Raw genomic sequence first — 18,739 nt, forward strand, 5'->3', positions numbered from 1 at the left:
AGGATCACGTGACTGCCAGGCAGCCCCGGTGCACTATGGGAAATGTAGTCTAAAGTCTTGCACATGTGCCTGTCCTTTACTATTTGCACAGAGTGGCCACTAGAGAGAGAGGTCTTCTTCCTCTCCATTCCAGCCTTCATTGTCCAGGAGCAATCCCCAAAATGCTTCCCATCTTGAGAAACAACTAAAAGGCATGATGGGTTTATATATTATATTTTTAGCTATTACTGGGTCATGTCCTACATTTTTCTTGCTTGTCCTCCATTCTGAGCATCACTCAGAAGCATGGGTTTATATATTATATGAGTGTTTTAGCTTTTATTGAGTCATGTCATCTTACATTTTTCTTGCCTGACCTTCATTTTGTGTATGGCTTTTATATTTTAATTCTATTTGCATTGAATTTCTATTTCTGTTTCTGTTGAATTTCTATTTATGAGTGTTTTGGGCTTTTATTGGGTCATTCCCCCCATTTTTCTTGCATGCCCTCCATTTTGAGCATGACTAAGAAGCATGGATTTCTATTTACAGTAGCGTTTTGAGCTTTTATTTGGCCATGTCCTCCATTTGAGCACGACTGTTATATTTCTGTTTCTATTTCTGTTGGATTTATTTCTATTTCTATATTGAATCTCTATTTCTGTTTCTATTGAATTTATGAGTGTTTCAAGCATTTATTTAGTCATGCCCTCCTATCTGTGAGTGCTTTAAGCTTCTATTAGGTTATGCCCTCCATTTTTCTTGAATGTCCTCCATTTTGAGCATAACTGAGAAGCATGGATTTATCTTTCTGGGGGTGTTTTTAGCTTTCATTTGGGCATGTACCTTTCTCTCTGAGGTCCTCCATTAGGAGCATGACTAAGAAACATGGTCATTGCACAAATAAAGTGATATCGGAAATGCATTGTCACTGCAATCCCGAAAGTAAAAAGATGTGCATTAATGCTTTTTTGTGACACTTTAATGACAGGTGTGACGTCGTTTGAAATCGTTTCACAGTAATTACACGATTTTTCCAGGATATTCACGGGATAAACTCCCGATCTCCTTCGTGTGATAAACTCCTTAACTAGCGCAGACCAATTGAAGGGACAGACCAGGTCCCCATTGCTTCAGTGCATTTACTCTAATTGGGAATAACAATTTGATTTTGTGCCCCCCAAAATTATTTCCACCACTGAGTGGTTCGCTCACAGAAATTTATCTCACAAGCCAGTGTTAATACACAATCTGTGTGTATACTGCTGTGAATACTTTCCAGGATTCGTGCACACATACAATCCTATCATTAAGTGCTCCTGGCCCTTGACTTTATGGTGGTTGCTTTCAAATGCATTATCTCACACCCAAAGCCTGCATTTCCATTTCCATCCAGACAGCGGCAGAGAAATGTTCGACCAGCAAGAGGCAAGGGAAGTCGCTTGGCCTAAAAGATGGACAGATTGCACCTCTCCCTTCGCTGGCATACCAATAAATCACTTTAGCCAAGTATTGCAGCAACATTAGCTTACTTGCTAATTAGCTTACTTGCTGTTCACCACTATGATCTTTGGAATAGCGGTATATAAATAAACAAATTATTATTATTATTATTATTATTATTATTATTATTATTATTATTATTATTATTATGTCTTTCTATAAATTATGCACAAATATTCCTATACGTTTGGCATTACTTTAGGCACAGGGGAACACTTAATTCTGGCAGTTGTAAAACCAAGCTGCTTTTTGAAGCTTGGGGTGCATCTATACTGTAAAAACAATGCAGTTTGACACCATTTGAACTTTCACGGCTCCATCCTACAGAGCACTGGGATTTGTAGTTTTGTGAGGCACCAGCAGTCTTTGGCAGAGAAGGCTAAAGACCTTGGCTGTAACAAGAAGAATTTAGGTTATAACAAAATAAAAGCTAAAAACATGCATATAAATATACATTCATGCTTCTTAGTCATGCTCAAAATGGAAGACATTTTGGAATTCCTCCTGGACAGAAGGTTGAAATGTAGGACATGTCCTGGAAAAGGAGGGCCTCTGGTCACTCTGGCCATGGCTACAGCATCCTGACAAATCCTGGGCTGTGCAGTTTAGGGAAGAGTACTGAGAATCCTCAGCCAGAGAGCTCTAGTATCACACCAGACTACAATTCCCAGATTCTGTAAACTACGGGGTTATTCAAATGATGAAAATAATCCCATCAGAATCTGGGTTGAATGTTGCTCTTCACATCCACTTTGAATGCATCTGATGAAGTTTGGGGAAGTGCCAAAAAATCCACTAATAATCGAAAGATTTGTATTGTTGGCTGTGTGAATAACCGATGCCGATAAAGCCAGGATAATACTCTGCATGCCTTGAATGTGCTTTGAATACATTCGCATCATTGACTCCATCTTTGAGTGCTGACACATATGAGCAACCAAACTTGCAGAGATTCTCGTAGATGCAGTTCCATATTGTGAACAAGAAGCCTGGAATGCATGAGTGAGATTACAGTGGAGCCTTGTTATACGCTGGGGTTTGGTTCCAAGATCCCCCGTGGATAACAAAATCTGTGTATGCTCAAGTCCCATTAAATATAATGAAATAGCAACATGGTGTCCCTTATAAAAAAATGGAAAATATTGATATTTGAAATTTATACTTTTTTGAACATTTTCAAACATGGATGCTTGAATCCATGTATAAAAAATCAGTGTATAAGAAGGGCCGACTGTATTTGCATAGTTGTGCTACAAAAAATCATGTGTGAATGACCACTCAAGGGAGTAAAATGAAATTGTAGTGCTATAATTGTAGTAAGTGAAAAAGCCCCAGGTGCTAACTGCAGATGAGCAACTTTCAGGACCTGTTGCTCTACCTTTTTATGATTCTGCATCTTTAAACCAACCTTAGGTTGGCTAGACCTTCACATATAGGAAAACACCTTCAGGCAGAGGACCATCATCTTGCATCACTCCAGACAGAGCACTCTTATCTGAAATAAGGCACAGGACCACTCTACAAATAGAGACGTACTGCACCCAACTCTCCCTCAAAAGTGCCCCACACCTGTGTTATCTCAACAAACACAGATTTAAATATTCACGTTTCTCAAAGGTCATGCTGCCCTTGCTGAACAGCTGGGATAAATCTGTCTGCCTATTTCCCTGTATTGTCCCCATAAATTAAATGCCCAGGGCGTGCATTGCCTAGTTGCCTCCCATAAATAAGGGCAACAGTTTCAGGGAAGGCCATCCTTTGAGTGTTTCCATCATGGGACATAATCCCAGCTGCAAGCCTCTTTGTTCTCCCAGTTCCATTCAAGGACAAAAGATCTCAGAACGGAAGTTGGGTTTCTCTTTGGCTGTAAATCCAGGACAAGGGAAGTAACGTTGTGGTGCAGACTTCTCCCCACATACCATGTAACAATTCCTAGAAAGGAGAACAAAAAAGGTTCCTTCAGATGGTAGGAGTTCCTTGTCTGTTGCTGTATGTTCTGTCCTGGCGAGGAACACAGTGGTGATCTCAAATATATGTTGCTGAAGGAGAGAGACGCACTTTCCAAGCAAAGTTGCCAGAATAAAAACTGTACTTTTAACAGTTGTGTCAAAGGGGAAATTTGAGCAGTTGATGCGTGTCACAAAATAAAGTTGCAAGCAACACCGGCTAAAACCTTTGCAACCCTTACTGGTACAGGAGCCGTCTCCAGATTTCAGTCTGGTACCATTGCACATATTGCACATGTATTAAAGAAGACATACCTTTGTGGTTAATAACACAACTGAGGTCAAAGTAAAGTTGTTGGGATATCCTGACATTTTGTTGTTGAAGGTAGATTACAAGATGGAATGCCAACACCAGTTATGTCCAGAAACTGGCCAGACTGATAGGAGCACCTCAACTAAACACAGACAAGATCCCGTTGTCCGTGTTTGTCTGAGGTTCACCTCTATATTCTGTGGTTAATATTAGAGTCCTGAGAACCTTAAAAGCTTCCACACTGCTTTGTAGTTTGGGATTTTACTAACCTTTGAGGTTGGCCCTAAATGTAAAAACTTCCCCAGGCATTAAATGGCTTCTTATCAACTAATCGGCTGAGAAAGCAAAAAACATTTATGGGCCAAGTGGGTCACATTTGGCCCACAGGCCCTCATCTCTGGTTTAGGGGTTGGGCTCTGAGAGAATGATCTTCCTGATACACTCCAAGGAGAGTTGGCGCTCCTTGTTGTTGGTGTTGATGTTGTGTGCCTTCAAGTTGTTTCTGACTTATGGCAACCCTAAACCGACTGTATCATGGGATTTTCTTGACAAGTTTCTTTAGAACAGGTTTGCCATTGCCATCCTCTGAGGCTGAGAGACCGTGACTTGCCCAAGGTGACCCAGTGGGTTTTCATGGCTGAGACGGGATTCAAAACTTGGGCTTCCAGTGTCGTAGTCCAGTGCTCAAACAACTACACCACACTGGCCCTCAACAGCCTGCTTTTCAATCCATCTCCCATTAAAGATTTTAACTTAGGTTTGGCCAACCATGTGCCTGTCAAACATCTTGGATTAAAGACCGTGATAACTGGGAATGATGGCAATGATGTTTGAAAATCTCTAGAACAGAGTTTCATGACCAGAGGCTGTTAGAAGTTTTACATGAGTTCATGATTCAAAACAAAAAGCAGAAACACTTTTTGTAATTATAGATATACAACGCACCCTCCACATTTGCTGGGGTTAGGGGTGAAGGACCCTTGTGAATGTGGAAAAACTGCAAATAAATAAATAAATAAACACTAAGAGAACACCTCTCTAGGAATCTCCAAGTCCTTCAGTGCAACTCTCTGGTTAACATCTGCCAGAATTTGACCATAGAATCATGCTATAAATGCCTAGAGAAGTCTTTCATCTAGCAACTTTTAGGACTGGTTCTCCAGCAGAACTCTGTAGTCAACTTCTGATAGAACCAACTCATCCCACCAGGCCAAGGCTAAAGTAACTCTTGGAAGAGCTTGATGCAGATCCAAGAAATTGCTAGAAACAGTCCATCAAAAGAATGGAATCAGTAGACACAATGGCGACTACGACTGGCAAAAACCCAAGGGCCTATATTGTGAGAACACATGTTTCTTTAGGCCAGTCTGGAAGACCCCAAAATAAGCATTCTGAAAAAACTACTAGATGGGTGGCCAGTCTTATAGTCTGTCTGACTTCAGGATGGGGAGCCATTATCCCATTTGCCTTGGTAACAGCAACCTGTCCTAAAGCAGGGTGATCAGATGTCATAACTGCAAAGGAGGACAAGACACCACAAAATGTAGGGCGTTCAAGAAAAATGGAAGACATTTCAAAATCAAAGCTAAAAATACTAATATAAATATAAATTCATTCCATATGATTTATTTGTAGCTATATTACACAACCTGTACAACCTTATGTACTCAGCAGTATTTTTCTGATGAACTTATCTTTGTTAAAATGCCTTGTTGATGCAGTATACCTATGGAACATTGAGCAAGACAGATGGTCAAAAGTGCACTTTATTAGCAACAAATCCTTGACTGAATCTGCATTTAAATTATTTCTTTCATTTGTCCATTGAGCTGAAAATAAGGGGGGGGGGGGGGGAAATGTCCTCAAGCAGCCCATTGCCTAACATGCTTCTGTCCTTTTCTCCTCCAAGAAACAAGCCTGTCCTGAGCTCTGGGTGCAAGTCTTAGCTGCTGCCCTTCTAGGAAAAAAGAACTTGAGAGGGATCCAGCCTAACTCTCTATTATTTGCATTGAAGGCAGTCTGCCAAGTAGACACATTTCTTGAAGAGGAATACCAAACATGATATTACTACTCAGTAGGCTTCTTAGTCATGCTCAAAATGGAGGGCATTTTGGAATTCCTCCCAGACAGAAGGTTAAAATGTAGGACATGTCCTGAAAAAGGAGGGCTTCTGGTCACCCTGGACCAAAGGTGTAAAACTCTGAAAGGTGGAGAGGAAGTTGTAAACCCTTTTCATACTCATGCACAGATGATAAGAATTAAACCCTCCAAAAAATTGGTACAGTTACTCCTTGGACCTTATCACACTTGATGAATCCTGTGCAGAAATGGAATTTTAAAAGAAGAAAAAACCTGCAAATGTGGGATATTTTTGAGAAATATTGCACCAAAGAGTAATAACATGAAAATAAAGCAAATGGAAAGTCGACAAAGCTGACACCTTTTTACTTTTGGGAAGTTCCTGAAAGTAAAAAAGTGTCAGTTTATTTTATTTTCGCTTTATTGCTCTTTGGAAGAAACATCACCTGAAAAATCTCCCACATTTGTGGTTTTTTTCTACTTTTCTGCCCGGGATTTGTCTAGTGTGATAAGGTCCTATGATACTTTTTAAATGAAGAGGCAATGGTTACTTGAGTTGTTTTTGAAATCAGCCTAGGATCTCACGCTAACACCTGTTTCAGATGGGCGTTACAAGAGAAAAACCTTTATGTTTGTGTACTAATGTGTCTTGCGGTACAAAGGTTATGGAAAAGCTGCACTGGTATGTGTTTGGCTGCTTTCTATGCAGAAGCAAAGCAAATAGTTTGGTTTCTACCTAGATTAAGGAAACACCTACACCACATATTTACAGTGTTTTCCTTCTCTCTCGAAAACCTTGGAAACTACAGTCAGCCTTCTGTATCCACGGATATTTTATCCATGGATTCAAGCATCCACAGCATACAGGTATTTCGAGATATATAAATTCCAAAGAGCAAACCTTGATTTTGCCATTTTATATAAGGAACACCATCATACTATGCCACAGTATTTAATGAGACCAAGGGCCCATTGTACAGTTTTGTGATGCAGGGATCAAGTGGAAGAATCCAGATTGCTTTCCCCAAATCACAATTCCAAGGATTCTTTAAGGGGGAAACCATCACAGTTAAACTGGGATGGGTTTGCAGTGTGCATATACCCTCTCACTTCTTTTTCAATAGTTCAGCAGAACAGCCAGTATTTACTCTTACAGCAGCGTATCTTTATGACACTTTTATATACCTTTCTTACCTTTTTAATTGTCATGACTCCATCCTAAAGAATCCTGAGATTTCTCATTAAAATTTTCTGTTGGAGAGTGATGGTGTATTCCTCTGAACTACAGTTCTCAAAGTACCCTGAGAAGAGAAGGGTTGAGACTTAAACCGGTTTAATTCTATAGTGCTGATAGTGTATCCTGTCCCCTTTAACATTGAACAGTTGCAGTGCTGTGGTTCTTTCTTATGGAATCCTGCGATTTGCAGTTTTTGTTGTTTTGTTGTTTGTTGATATCTCTGTGAATGAGACATCTTTAAGTCTGCCTATCCTCCATTGCTCTGTTCAGGTCCTGCAAACTCATACTTGTGGTCTCTTTAACAGAGTCCATCCGTCTGGATGTGATCTTCCTCTCTTTCTGCTTCCCTCCACCTTTCCTAGCATTATTTTCTTTTCCAGCGATTTATGCCTTCTCATGATGTGGCCAAAGTACAAAAGCCTCACCTTAATCATCTTGGCTTCCAGGGAGATTTCCTGCTTGATCTGTTCAAGGATCCATTTGTTTGACTTTTTAGCCATCCATGGCATCCTTAGCATTCTGCTCCAGCACCATATCTCAAATGAATTGATTTTCTTCCTATCTTCTTTCTTAACTGTCCAGCTGTCACATCCATACATGGTAATAGGGATGACAGTGGCTTGTACGATTCTGAATTTCATGCTCAGTGGTATATCGTTATTCTTTAGGATCTTCTCTAGTTCTTTCATAGCTGCCCTTCCCATTTCCAGTCATGATTTCTTGACTGCAGTCTCTGTTCTGATCAATGTTTGATCCAAAGTATGGGAACTCTTTTACTATTTCTATTTCTTCATTGTCTAGGTTGAATTTGTGTAGCTCCTCCATGGCCGTCATTTTTGTTTTCTTTATGTTCAGCAGTAAGCCTGCCTTTGCACTTTCTTCCTTGAAATTCCTTAGTAATTGTTTTAGGTCTGTGATGTTTTCTGCTACTACTATGGTGTCATCTGCATATCTTAGGAGGCATTCACACTTACTTTTTTGTCCCGAAGAGATCCGGATCACTGCTTTGAAGCAATACCGGATCGGTGTTCCCATTATGTTTTAGGTTAGTGAAACCTTCTGAAGCATTTTCTGTGCACCACAATTTAAAAAGGATGTTGAGAAACTGGAGCATGTCCAAAGGAGGGCGACTAAAATGGTGAATATCTGGAAACCATGTCCTATGAGGAACAATTAGGAAGCTGGGGGTGTTTTGCCTGGAGAAGATAAAGTTAAGAGGTGATATGATAGCCTTCAGAGTGTAGTGGAGTCTCCTACCTTAGAGGTCTTTAAACAGAAGCTGGATGGTCATCTGCCAATGGGGATGCTTTGATTTAGATTTCCTGCATGGCAGGGGGTTGGACTGGATGGCCCTTGTGGTCTCTTCCAACTCTATGATTCTATGATTCTAACCCAGCACCTCTCAGAGATGTGAGAGCCAGGCAAACTGGTAGGAGGAAGAGGCAGGAGAAAATTACTCCCTCCTTTGCCCACACCCACCCACCCACCCACCAGGAGCCCCAGGGAAAGTTGAACTTATGGCTTAGTGGTTTGAGTGTTGGACTATGATTCCCCACGTGGCCATTTAAGCCCACTGGGTGACCCATTGGGCAAGGCACATTCTCTCAGCCTCAAAGAATGGCCATGGCAAATCCATTCTGAAGAAATGTTGCCAAGAAGACTCCATGATATGAGCCCATAAATAAAAAATGACAAAGGCACACAACAACAACAACAACAACTGATCACTCTGCCACTAGGTGAACTTGGGTGAGTCACACTATCTCAAAGGGTGGCCATGGCAAATCCCTCTGAAGAAACCTTGCCAAGAAAACTGGTTGTAGGGTTGCCATCAGTTGGAAACTAAGGCAAACAACACACAAATACACACAGAGCAGTGCCAACCCCCCCCCAACATAAACTGGGGAACATTTTGGAATTCCTCCTGGTTGAAAGGGAGGACATGTCTTGGAAAAGGAGCACATCTGCTCACCCTGTTTCTGACTTAGGGCAACCTACCACAGATGTTTCTTCGTTCAGAAGTGGGGTTGCCCTTGCCTTCCTCTGAACGTTGCCCAGGAGGTTGAAATGGAGGACAGATCCTGAGAAAGGAGGACCTCTCTTCCCCTACGCCCAAGCCATCCACTCTCTTTTCCCCATGCCCATCCATTGCCCAGTCTCTCTTGCCACCACCTTGCCAGCCAATCTTTGCCCATCCCCCCTGTTGCCCAATCCTATTAAATCCTATTACTATTATTATTATTATTATTATTATTATTATTATCCTATGCTCCTAATCGATTCATCAGTAGTGCATTCACATTGGTGGTGATGCAGATCTTTTAGGAAAATATGTGGGGAAAAACCTTGGTATCCCAGGTTAAGTGGGTTTTTGGGTAGCCCCCCCCCCCAGGGCACTGAGTGCATTTGGGGCTAGTGTGAATGTCTAGGAAATTACTCTTAGATTGCAGTTTAGGGACGAGCATTTAATATCTTCAATCAGAGAGATCTAGTGCCTTACCTAACTACAAATCCCTGGATTCAGACATTGCAATTAAAGTGGAATCTGAGTGCTAGCGTGAAAGGGCCATGTGCAGATCTTTCTGGCAAAAAAGTCTAAACACAAATCCCAGGATTAGAGATATGTATAACAGACCTCTAAGGATTGTGATGGAGACACACTGGTGTGGATACAGACCAAGGAACCTAGGCCCTATTCAGATGGTGAAAATAATCCAGGATGAATCTGGGTTAAATCTCTGTTGTTCACATGCATCCTGAATGCACCCTATTAAGTTGGGGAGGGGGTGTTGCCCAAAAAACACACTTAGCCTGGGATAATTGATACCATTTTTTCCCCTCCAGTTTAAAAAAAAAATGCATCATTGGTAGTGTGAACAATGCAAATAGATCCAGGATAATTTGGGAGTAAATTCTGCATGCCTTGAACGTGTTTTGAATACATTTGCATAATCAATTCCATGTTTATTCGAGTCCTGGCACGGTGAACAACCAAACTCCCAGAGATGTGCATAGATGCTGATCCATAGTATGAATAACAAACCCAAAATGCATGAGTGAGGTCATTCGCATCTTTCTACTAAATCCCCCCAGATGTCTCAATGACCCCTTAGTGCATGAAGAATATCTAGAAAGTTGATGAAGTCAGTTCCTTCCCTCACTTGTTTAAACATTTCTTTGTTTGAACTTGCTAAATGTAATGAGAGCAAATGAGCCGAAAGCAAGCGAAGATGATTGTCAATGTTGTCCCACCCAGCCCTATTTCCTTCACCTTGGGGTGGGGGGGGTGGGGGATGCTATTTGCCCAGAGAGAGATTAAGCATTGTTTACAGTCCCAGGTTCCAGTATCTTCTGTCCCTGACATACTTTGGCTCAGAGATAAAAGAAAGAAAAGAGCCATTGTAGAGTTTCAGTGTGGATAAAACAAGGCCTACAAAACCAGTAGCTTTGTTGTTGTTGTGTGCCTTCAACTAGTTACTTATGACTTATGGCAACCCTATGCCAATCCTATCATGAGGTTTTCTTGGCAAGATTTGTTCAGAGGGGGTTTGCCATTGCCTTCCCCTGAGGCTGAGACAGTGTGACTTGCCCAAATGCCAGATGGTGCCATTGTTACACAAGATTTGATGTCTTAACCCCTCTGCCCTACCTGAGGGCGGCGGGGGGGGGGGAACTAACTTTGGCTGAACACACTCCTTACCAATCACCTCCAGATTGTGCTTAATGTGTTTGGCATAGATGCTATTCTTTTTACCTTTCTGGAAGGGGCGTCATAGGCCATTTGGGCACTGCGCCGGAGGTGCATCATCATGGCGTGCGCCATCTGGAAGGGCACGTGTCAAAATGGCGCCTGGGCGTCGTTGTTAGGGCTTGAAGCATGCTCAGCCTTCATCCCATCCATAGGCCAGCACAAAATGCTGGTCTGTATAGCCCCTTAAAAAAAGCCACTTTTCGCAGCTTCTTTTTGCTCCCTTCAGGGAGGGGCGTCTGCATGCCACCCACCTGCATAGCCCCTAAGTCTTAATCTATATCTTTGAATTCCCTTCTGAAGAAACATGCCAAGAAACCCCCAAGGTAGATTCATTTTAGGGTCACCATAAGTTGGAAATTACTTGAAAGCACAGAAAACAGAGGCAGAGTCTCCTATGTTAGTCTGTAAAATCAGTATGCAAAGAGATCTTGGAGCACCTTTGAGTTTGACCAAAAGAAAGAGGTTGGCAGCATGAGTTTTCTTAAGATTTAAGTCTACTTCCTCATATGCATTTGGTGGAGTGGAAAGACTTCAGAGGGGGTTTGTCATCACCATCCTGAGGCTGAGAAAGTGTCACTTGCCCAAGCCCACCCAGTGGGTTTCATGGCCAAGCAGGGAATCAAACCCTGGTCTCCAGAGTCATAGTCTAATACTCAAACCACTACACTGGTTATCGATAATATATGGCCATCATGACCAGGAATAGCCACTGAAGGGCCAGCACATGCATGAGGCAGCATGGTTCCCCCACATCATGGGAAGGATCAACAGAGAAGGTGAATTATGCACTGCTGCTGTGAGTCATGCAGGGGGAAAGCACAGAACTGAGGCAAGTGTGATGGAAGAATGTGGTAAGTTGTCCTGGGTGTTGTGGGGCTTACAGTCAGTTCCACTTTTTGTTATGGCAGCTCTGAAATGTGTCAGCTTTTCAGATACCAGCACCTGTGACCTTCCAGAAAGTGGTTTTACCGGTCAAACCTGTAGTAGGATGAAAGTGGCAATGCAAACCTTTGTGCTGTTGCCCCCCTGCTTCCCCCTCTCTAGGCTGTTGAAACAGAAAATCCTTTCTAAGTGCAGTAAGCTAATAACCTTGTTATACTGTTCCTTTTGTTACCAGAAAACACAAGAATGATGAGGCCAAGGTAGTCCCTGCTTAGTGGATCATCCAGCTCCATTAATTATATTTTATTATGCATAAAATGCCATGTGAATTCATCAACATTGTATTGCTTACTCATCCATGTTTTAGGCTAAATCAGGGTACCCAAATGTGCCTTGCCTGGTGTTGCAAGCCAACTAATCCCATTACACACCCTCCAAAAATTTGCACATGAAAACCGGGATACATGCATCCAAGCAACATCGGAGTGGTCCAAATGTTAACAGTTATTAATGAATGTATATAGAGATATCTTGTAGCACCTTTTGGACTAACTAAAGAAAGAAGTTGGCAGCATGAGCTTTCCTAGACTTAAGTCTACTTCCTCAGATGCATTTGGAATGTCTGCAAATGCATCTGAGGAAGTAGACTTAAGTCTAGGAAAGCTCATGCTGCCAATGTCTTTCTTTAGTTACGAGATTATTGCACACCTCTTTTCACCTGATCCAGGCATGGGCTGGGCATGGGTTTAAATGGGTGAAAATGATATCTTATCACATGCCTCTGTGCCCAATTTGGCCGCATCGCATACCTGATCCGGACTCCTGGCGTACTTTTTGAAGAATGGAAAAGTATTGTTCTTCAAAAAGTATGCCAGGAGTCTGGATTGGGTACACAATGTGGCCAAAGTTGAGCATGGAGATGAACAATAAGACCTGTTTAAGCTTGCACCCCAGCCCATGCCTGGACTGGACAAAAAGAGGCATGCAATAATCTCCTTAGTCTCAAAGGTGCTACAAGATCTCTCTACATACTGATTCTACAGACTAACATGGTTATAGCTTTGAATTCTACCAGTAATTAATGAAGGTGAACACACAGGCTAGGAGAGACTGATGCAGTTTGCTTTTGCCTGAGACTACTGGAAAAGGCATGATCCTGCCCCATCTTCTCCCCTCCACTCTGCTGAGTTAATGGAGTGCAAGTTACTTTTTGCACATTGAACTCAGGTTGCAGCAACTGAAGTAAGCTGGGGGACAGTGGCAGAAGGAGAGAGAAACTGGAACATTTTAAAAGCAGTGGAAAAAGTGGGATGACAGATTGATCAAGAATGTCAGGTAATAGCAAACGACTGCAGCTTCTCCTAGCTTTACTGTTTTTCCTCACTGATAACTAGTGGCATCATGACCACTCTGATGTTGCTTGGCCACACGTATCCACGTATCTTTATCTGTGAAATGGTGGTGGGTACTGAGAAGCATTTTCCAACTCTTTCTTCCAGCAGCTAAACTTTCCTCTATCCTTTAAGGCAGTGCTTTCAGCTTATGTTAAAGTATAGAGCACAGCCTTAGGAAAGAGGAAGTTGACTAGCCAAAATTGCCTTGAGTACCAACCAGCCTATAAACAGGGCATTTTATATATAATAGTGGTACAATCCTGTTCTGCATCACATCTGCCATCTTGAGGGTGGTTTTCCTTATAATGATTGATAACCGGCTGCAATTATTTCCGCGTATATTACTTCAAGTATGTTAGCAAATAGTTTACACAGTTATAAAGATTATGAATAACATCAGAGAAAGGAACGATCGAATTAAAAGAAATGACGTTATTGATTAACCGATTTTTTTGATGCAAAGGGACAACTTAAGTAAAAAATACAACCAATGTGATGAATATAAATTGGAACTTCAGCATTAACTTAATTTCAGAATTAAGTTGTTGACTATGTACTGTATTAACTGAATGGGAGACAGTCCTATTTTGCATTTTTCAAATGGTTCTTTATTTAAAGCTTGGTTCTCCTGCTATTATTGTGTTCTTGGAAAGGTTTGTTCATAAAAGGGTTGCCGTTGTCTTCTTTAATATAAGGATCTGAATTGCCCAACGTCACCCAATGAGTTTCAATGGTTGAACAGGGATTCAAACACTGGACTGCCCAACTCCTAGCTGAACACTAAAATTGCTTGTCCTCTTGGATTTTTGTAAAACTACTTCTTGGTTTCTGTTCATGCCTCAGAATTGGAGGGATTACAATGTGTAGTTCATAAGATTGAAACAATTTATTTTAGTTTATGACTAGATTGTGGTCATTTAGTTAATTCCAAGGTTAAAAGATTTAAAGCTAGCCAATAGTAAAGGCAGCTTGGAATTCACATGATTCTCCTGTGTTTTACACCAGACTCCACCCATAGGCTCTTCATCTGTCCCAGGAAACCAAACTTTGGAGGCGTCCAGGAGAGGCAATTCTACTTTCTCAAATACCTAAAAAGGGGCAATACAGAGTCCAGAGGTGTTGTGGCCTGAAAACAGTCCATCCCAAGGTTCTCTAGGGAGTGGGCAAACAGTCTTGTGGGTGACACACAGCTATATGTATTGTGCCCACCCTTGAATCAGCTGTTGTCACATTAAGGAAAGAACTGCAGTGCTTGGGAGTTCTTAGTGTCATTTCAAGGAAGAGGAGTGGGGATAAAAACAGACTCTGGAGATGATCACACGGGGGTTATCCTGTCCTTGTCCCATTCCTGTTGTGTCCTGTCCTTCCTGCGCAATTGCAGGAAGGACTTTCAGATGATGTTGTGCAGATCCCATCATTAGCCCAACTGGGAAGCGTGAGTGACAGCGACTGCGCAAAAGATGTTCAGATGACATTGCAAAGCTCCCATCATTAAAGCGACCCTGGCTGGCATTTTTGCATTAATGGACATTCACGTTATTGCAATGCCGCTTTAATGACAGGTTAATAACAGGATTGGTGCTACAATTTTGAAACCCTTTCACGCTATCACAGCCACGGACAGGTTAATAACAGGATAAGGATGGGGAGTCATCCCATCCCTATCCTGTCTGTGTGTAATAAACCCGTGGGTTAGGTGCACCTACCACTGGATGCCTTGCAATGGTTCCTTCAGCTGTCTTGCTGCCCTACGTGAGAAGGAGATGTATCATCCTTCTATGTGCTCCTTGGCATCTTTGCTCATCACATCACCAACCCATCTCACTATTGAGCTCTTAAGAATTACACACACTGTGGAGGGCAGTGCCAGCTGAATAAAACAGCCCCTAGACCCAACCAGGCTCAAATATCTGGCTCTTTGGGGTCCCTGTGAAGATGGCCTCTAAAGGATAGCTTGGGCTACTTGTTCCAACAAGGCTTTCCATAGCACTTGTGACTTTCCCAGTATGTTGTTGTTGAGGGCTCGTATTCTGCTGTTTTAAACAGGTGCCTCAATTTGTCTACTTGGAAGGCTGCCTCTGCCACCTTGGAACATATCTGCCAACGGTCCTGATTTGTCAGGTATAGTCTTGGTTTGTCCTCCGACTTTTTGAGATGCTTGCAGAGATTCCTAAACTTTGGTTCTCCAGGTATTTTGGACTTCAACTCCCAGAAGCCCCAGCCACCATAGCCAATGTTCACAAATCCTGGGAATTGAAGTTCAAAATGCCTGCAGAATCAAAGTTTGGGAATCACTGTGTCCCAGGTTCTTTTTTCTCCTCTCACTTTCCCTTTGTCCTCAGCTTATTTCAGGCTGGGTTCAAAGTGCAAAAGTAGTTTGTACCAGTTAACCCAGCAGAGGGGAGGGAAGAAGAGCCTTGCCCTTCCCAGTAGACTTAGGTTGCATCTACACTGCAGAATTAATGCCGTTTGACACCGCTTCAACTGTCATGTCTTGATGCTATGAAATTCTGGGATTTGTAGTTTGGTGAGATATTTAGTCTCCTCTATCTGAGAGCTCTGTGCCACAACAGACTACAAATCTCAAGATGGAAGCATGATAGTTACAGTGGTGTCAATAATAATAATAATAATAATAATAGTTGTTGTTGTTGTTTCTTTCCCTCCAAAATTGGGATTCAAAGTGGCTTACCGTCTAAAAACACAATACAATAAAAATTTACAAACTGCTTTAATCTTGCAGTGTGGCAGCAGCCAAAGGCAGAAGCAAACTGCTGCAGCCTCTCCTTAACTTATGCATTCTTCATTAATAACCTTTGCCATCTTGATCAAACTGATGATACCTGGCAGTACTTGTCTCTGTTTTCATCTTGGAAATGTTCGTGGGTATGCTATTTTCTGCTCTACCAGTCCTAATAGTCCTTAATAGACACCGCCCGGCACTATAGTATATTACTCTGTGACATTAAGGCCTGTTACAGACTGCCAAAATAAAGCTGCTTCGGGTCTCTTTGGAGGTACGCTATTTAAATGATGCATGGGTCCTAAGAGTCCGGAGGTCGCGCCAAAGCCACACTCCATTCCTAAGCACTGGAGTGCAGCTTTGGTGCAGCTTCCAGATTCTTCGGATGCATGCATCATTTAAATAGCATACCTCCAAAGAGACCCGAAGCAGCTTTATTTTGGCAGTCTGTAACAGGCCTAAGAGTACTATGCATGTCTACTCAGAAGTACGTTTCACTGAATTTCTACCATTTACATTTGAACAGAATTCCAGTGTAATGGGGTACTCACATTGTACAGATATAGCACTCTGATACCTCTAAGAGCTATGATTCCATCTTATGGGATTCTGGGGTTTAGGAAACAGTATTTATAATTTTCTAATTTTACAGCCTTAGAGTTTTCTGGTTGAGAATTCTCAGTCAGGACCTCCTGTACTTTCAAGTTTTAGTATTCCATAGGATGGAGTCATGATCATTAAAATGGCAACAAACTCCTATAAAGGTAGTGTGGATACACCTTAAGAGAGGTAAGGCAGGTATATATATTAAGATTGTCTTAATATATATTTAATAACAGTCATTGACTATCATTTTCCCATATATTTGATAATAATAAGTTGTTGCATTTTTGTTCAGAGACATCTAAGTGTTTATATCTTACTCAATCCATTTTAGATCTCCTCTTTGCACTGTATTTCTAGCTCCCCTCCAACCCATCCTAAGAAAAATTCACTCAGCAGTTTTTACTCCTCTGTTTGAAAATTTATTTTTTTAGGTTGCTTCTGGCACCTAGGTGGCTCAACTGCTCTTTATTTTTTTTCCCCAGTATTGAAGGAAACAAGCAATGCTTTGTCTAAAAAGTGCTAGAGGGTACTCTCTGTGTCCATTTCCCTGAGGCCAGTGAATCTTACAGCACTTACAAAAAGGCAACAATTTTGAAGTCGCTCCTATTTGAATGGCATTTAATTCTGGCTGACATAGACAAAATCAAGTATCTCTTTTAACTGAAGGATTCTTGTTTTAGTGAACAAAAAACTCAGAGGCAAGCATGCTCCAGGGGACAGTCATTTTTTTGCCTTGATTTGATTCATCCACAGGGAAATATGGAGCACATTACTGTTTGTGGTCTGTGCCTCCTATAAGACTTTTTTTTTTTTTTGGTCCTGGAGGCTGCATATCCAAAGACAACACCACATGTGACATGTCAAATTTGATATACTAGAGGATGAAAAGTTTTTACTGGAACTGGTGCTCTGATGGGACCAAGGCTTTAGGGGATAAATCCTTTTTTGAACTATAATACACAGAATCCCTTACCTAGGGATTTTGGGAGTTCTAGTCCAAAGTGTAACTTCTCCAAGCTCTGAAATCATCTGAGGAGACATTACACAGACTTTTGGTCCTCTGTAACCAGCGAATGGCACCAACAGGGAAATGTTTTGGTGGGATTGGGCATTGCTGACATAGGTCTGGGCCTTGGGAAACTTACTTGTTGGATTATCGCTCCCAGAATCCCCAGACAGAATGGGGATTAGGGGATTCTTGGATTTGTAGTCCAAAAAGTAACTTTCCCAAATTCTTTGTCCTGTTTGCTCTGTGCATTCAAGCATCCTAATAGCATGCCCAACAGTACCCCTGTGCACATATCTCACCAACAAATGCACCCATAAACCTCTCAGTGTGTCTGTTCAATACAAGTCAGATCTAGGGAAAACCTAGCACAGACCTGAATGGGAAAAGCATTTGGAATGAGGCCTCAGTGTTCATCTAGATGTGTCTTCATAAATGTAACACTAACACACACATATTCATGCTTTGCATTTAGAAATGGCCCATTAGTTTCTTCATTCCAAAGAAAAACCTAGGAAAAAGACAGTCCACTATAAACATTATTTCATCCTGTAATCACCCTGCAGATATGCTTTTGATTTTCAGAGAGAAGTCAAATCAATATCTGAGTGAAATGAATACATGATTGACTTCAGGGGTATGCTCTCGCACATGGCTTGCACAGGACTGGGGTAGGCATTGGGAACCCCTTCTGCCCCATCCCATGTGTCTTATCACTGGAGATGAAACCCACTGCTGCTTCTTGCTGGGAAGATGTCCCTAATCCTCATTCTCCTGGTTGCCAACAGCCCCTGACTCCCAGCGTTGGATTAAGGCACTCCTCTGGCGACGAAGGATTCGAGGGCTTCTCTCTGGCTATGGAGGTCAATGGAGAGAAAGGGGAGAGAGAAAGGAAGGGAGTCAGTGAGCAATACTCCAGGGAGTTTCCAGAAAGAAATACACAATATAACTATATTATATCCTTTCCGCAGATCATGAATAAATAGTTAAAAGGCAACAATCACTTTATTCGGGGTTGTGCAAAGTATGTTTACAAGTCTCTCTGACAAGCTTCCAAAATTAAGGTCTGTCATGGCAATAGGTTGATATATGCTAACTGGTAATCCACACTTTAGTATATATAAGGCGTGATGACCAGTAGATGTAAAGCACAGATATAGGATGGGGGACACCTGGCTGAATGAAACTACGTGTGAAAGGGATCTAGGAGTCCAAGTAGACCATAAGTTGAACATGAGTCAACAGTGCGATGCGGCAACTAACAAGGCCAATGCGATTTTAGGCTGCATTAATAGAAGTA

The 18,739-nt window shown here is 41.8% G+C and overlaps 1 protein-coding gene across 4 annotated transcripts in view; it reads right to left on the reverse strand.

Moving 5' to 3' along the window:
- Positions 1 to 16,304: 16,304 nt before the first annotated feature.
- MISP3 (MISP family member 3) overlaps positions 16,305 to 18,739 on the reverse strand; it is a 30,439-nt gene continuing 28,004 nt past the window's right edge. For all 4 annotated transcript variants that reach the window (XM_089486732.1, XM_089486702.1, XM_089486712.1 and 1 more), the window contains exon 4: positions 16,305 to 18,294. In XM_089486732.1, coding sequence (XP_089342858.1) covers positions 18,199 to 18,294 — 96 coding nt within the window. In that variant the 3' untranslated portion in view covers positions 16,305 to 18,198. The remainder of the gene's footprint in view (positions 18,295 to 18,739) is intronic.

Source organism: Sceloporus occidentalis, unplaced genomic scaffold, assembly GCF_023333645.1.
Source record: "Sceloporus occidentalis isolate IW3139 unplaced genomic scaffold, rSceOcc1.0.p SCAF_1, whole genome shotgun sequence".
NCBI classification, from domain to species: Eukaryota; Metazoa; Chordata; class Lepidosauria; order Squamata; family Phrynosomatidae; genus Sceloporus; species Sceloporus occidentalis.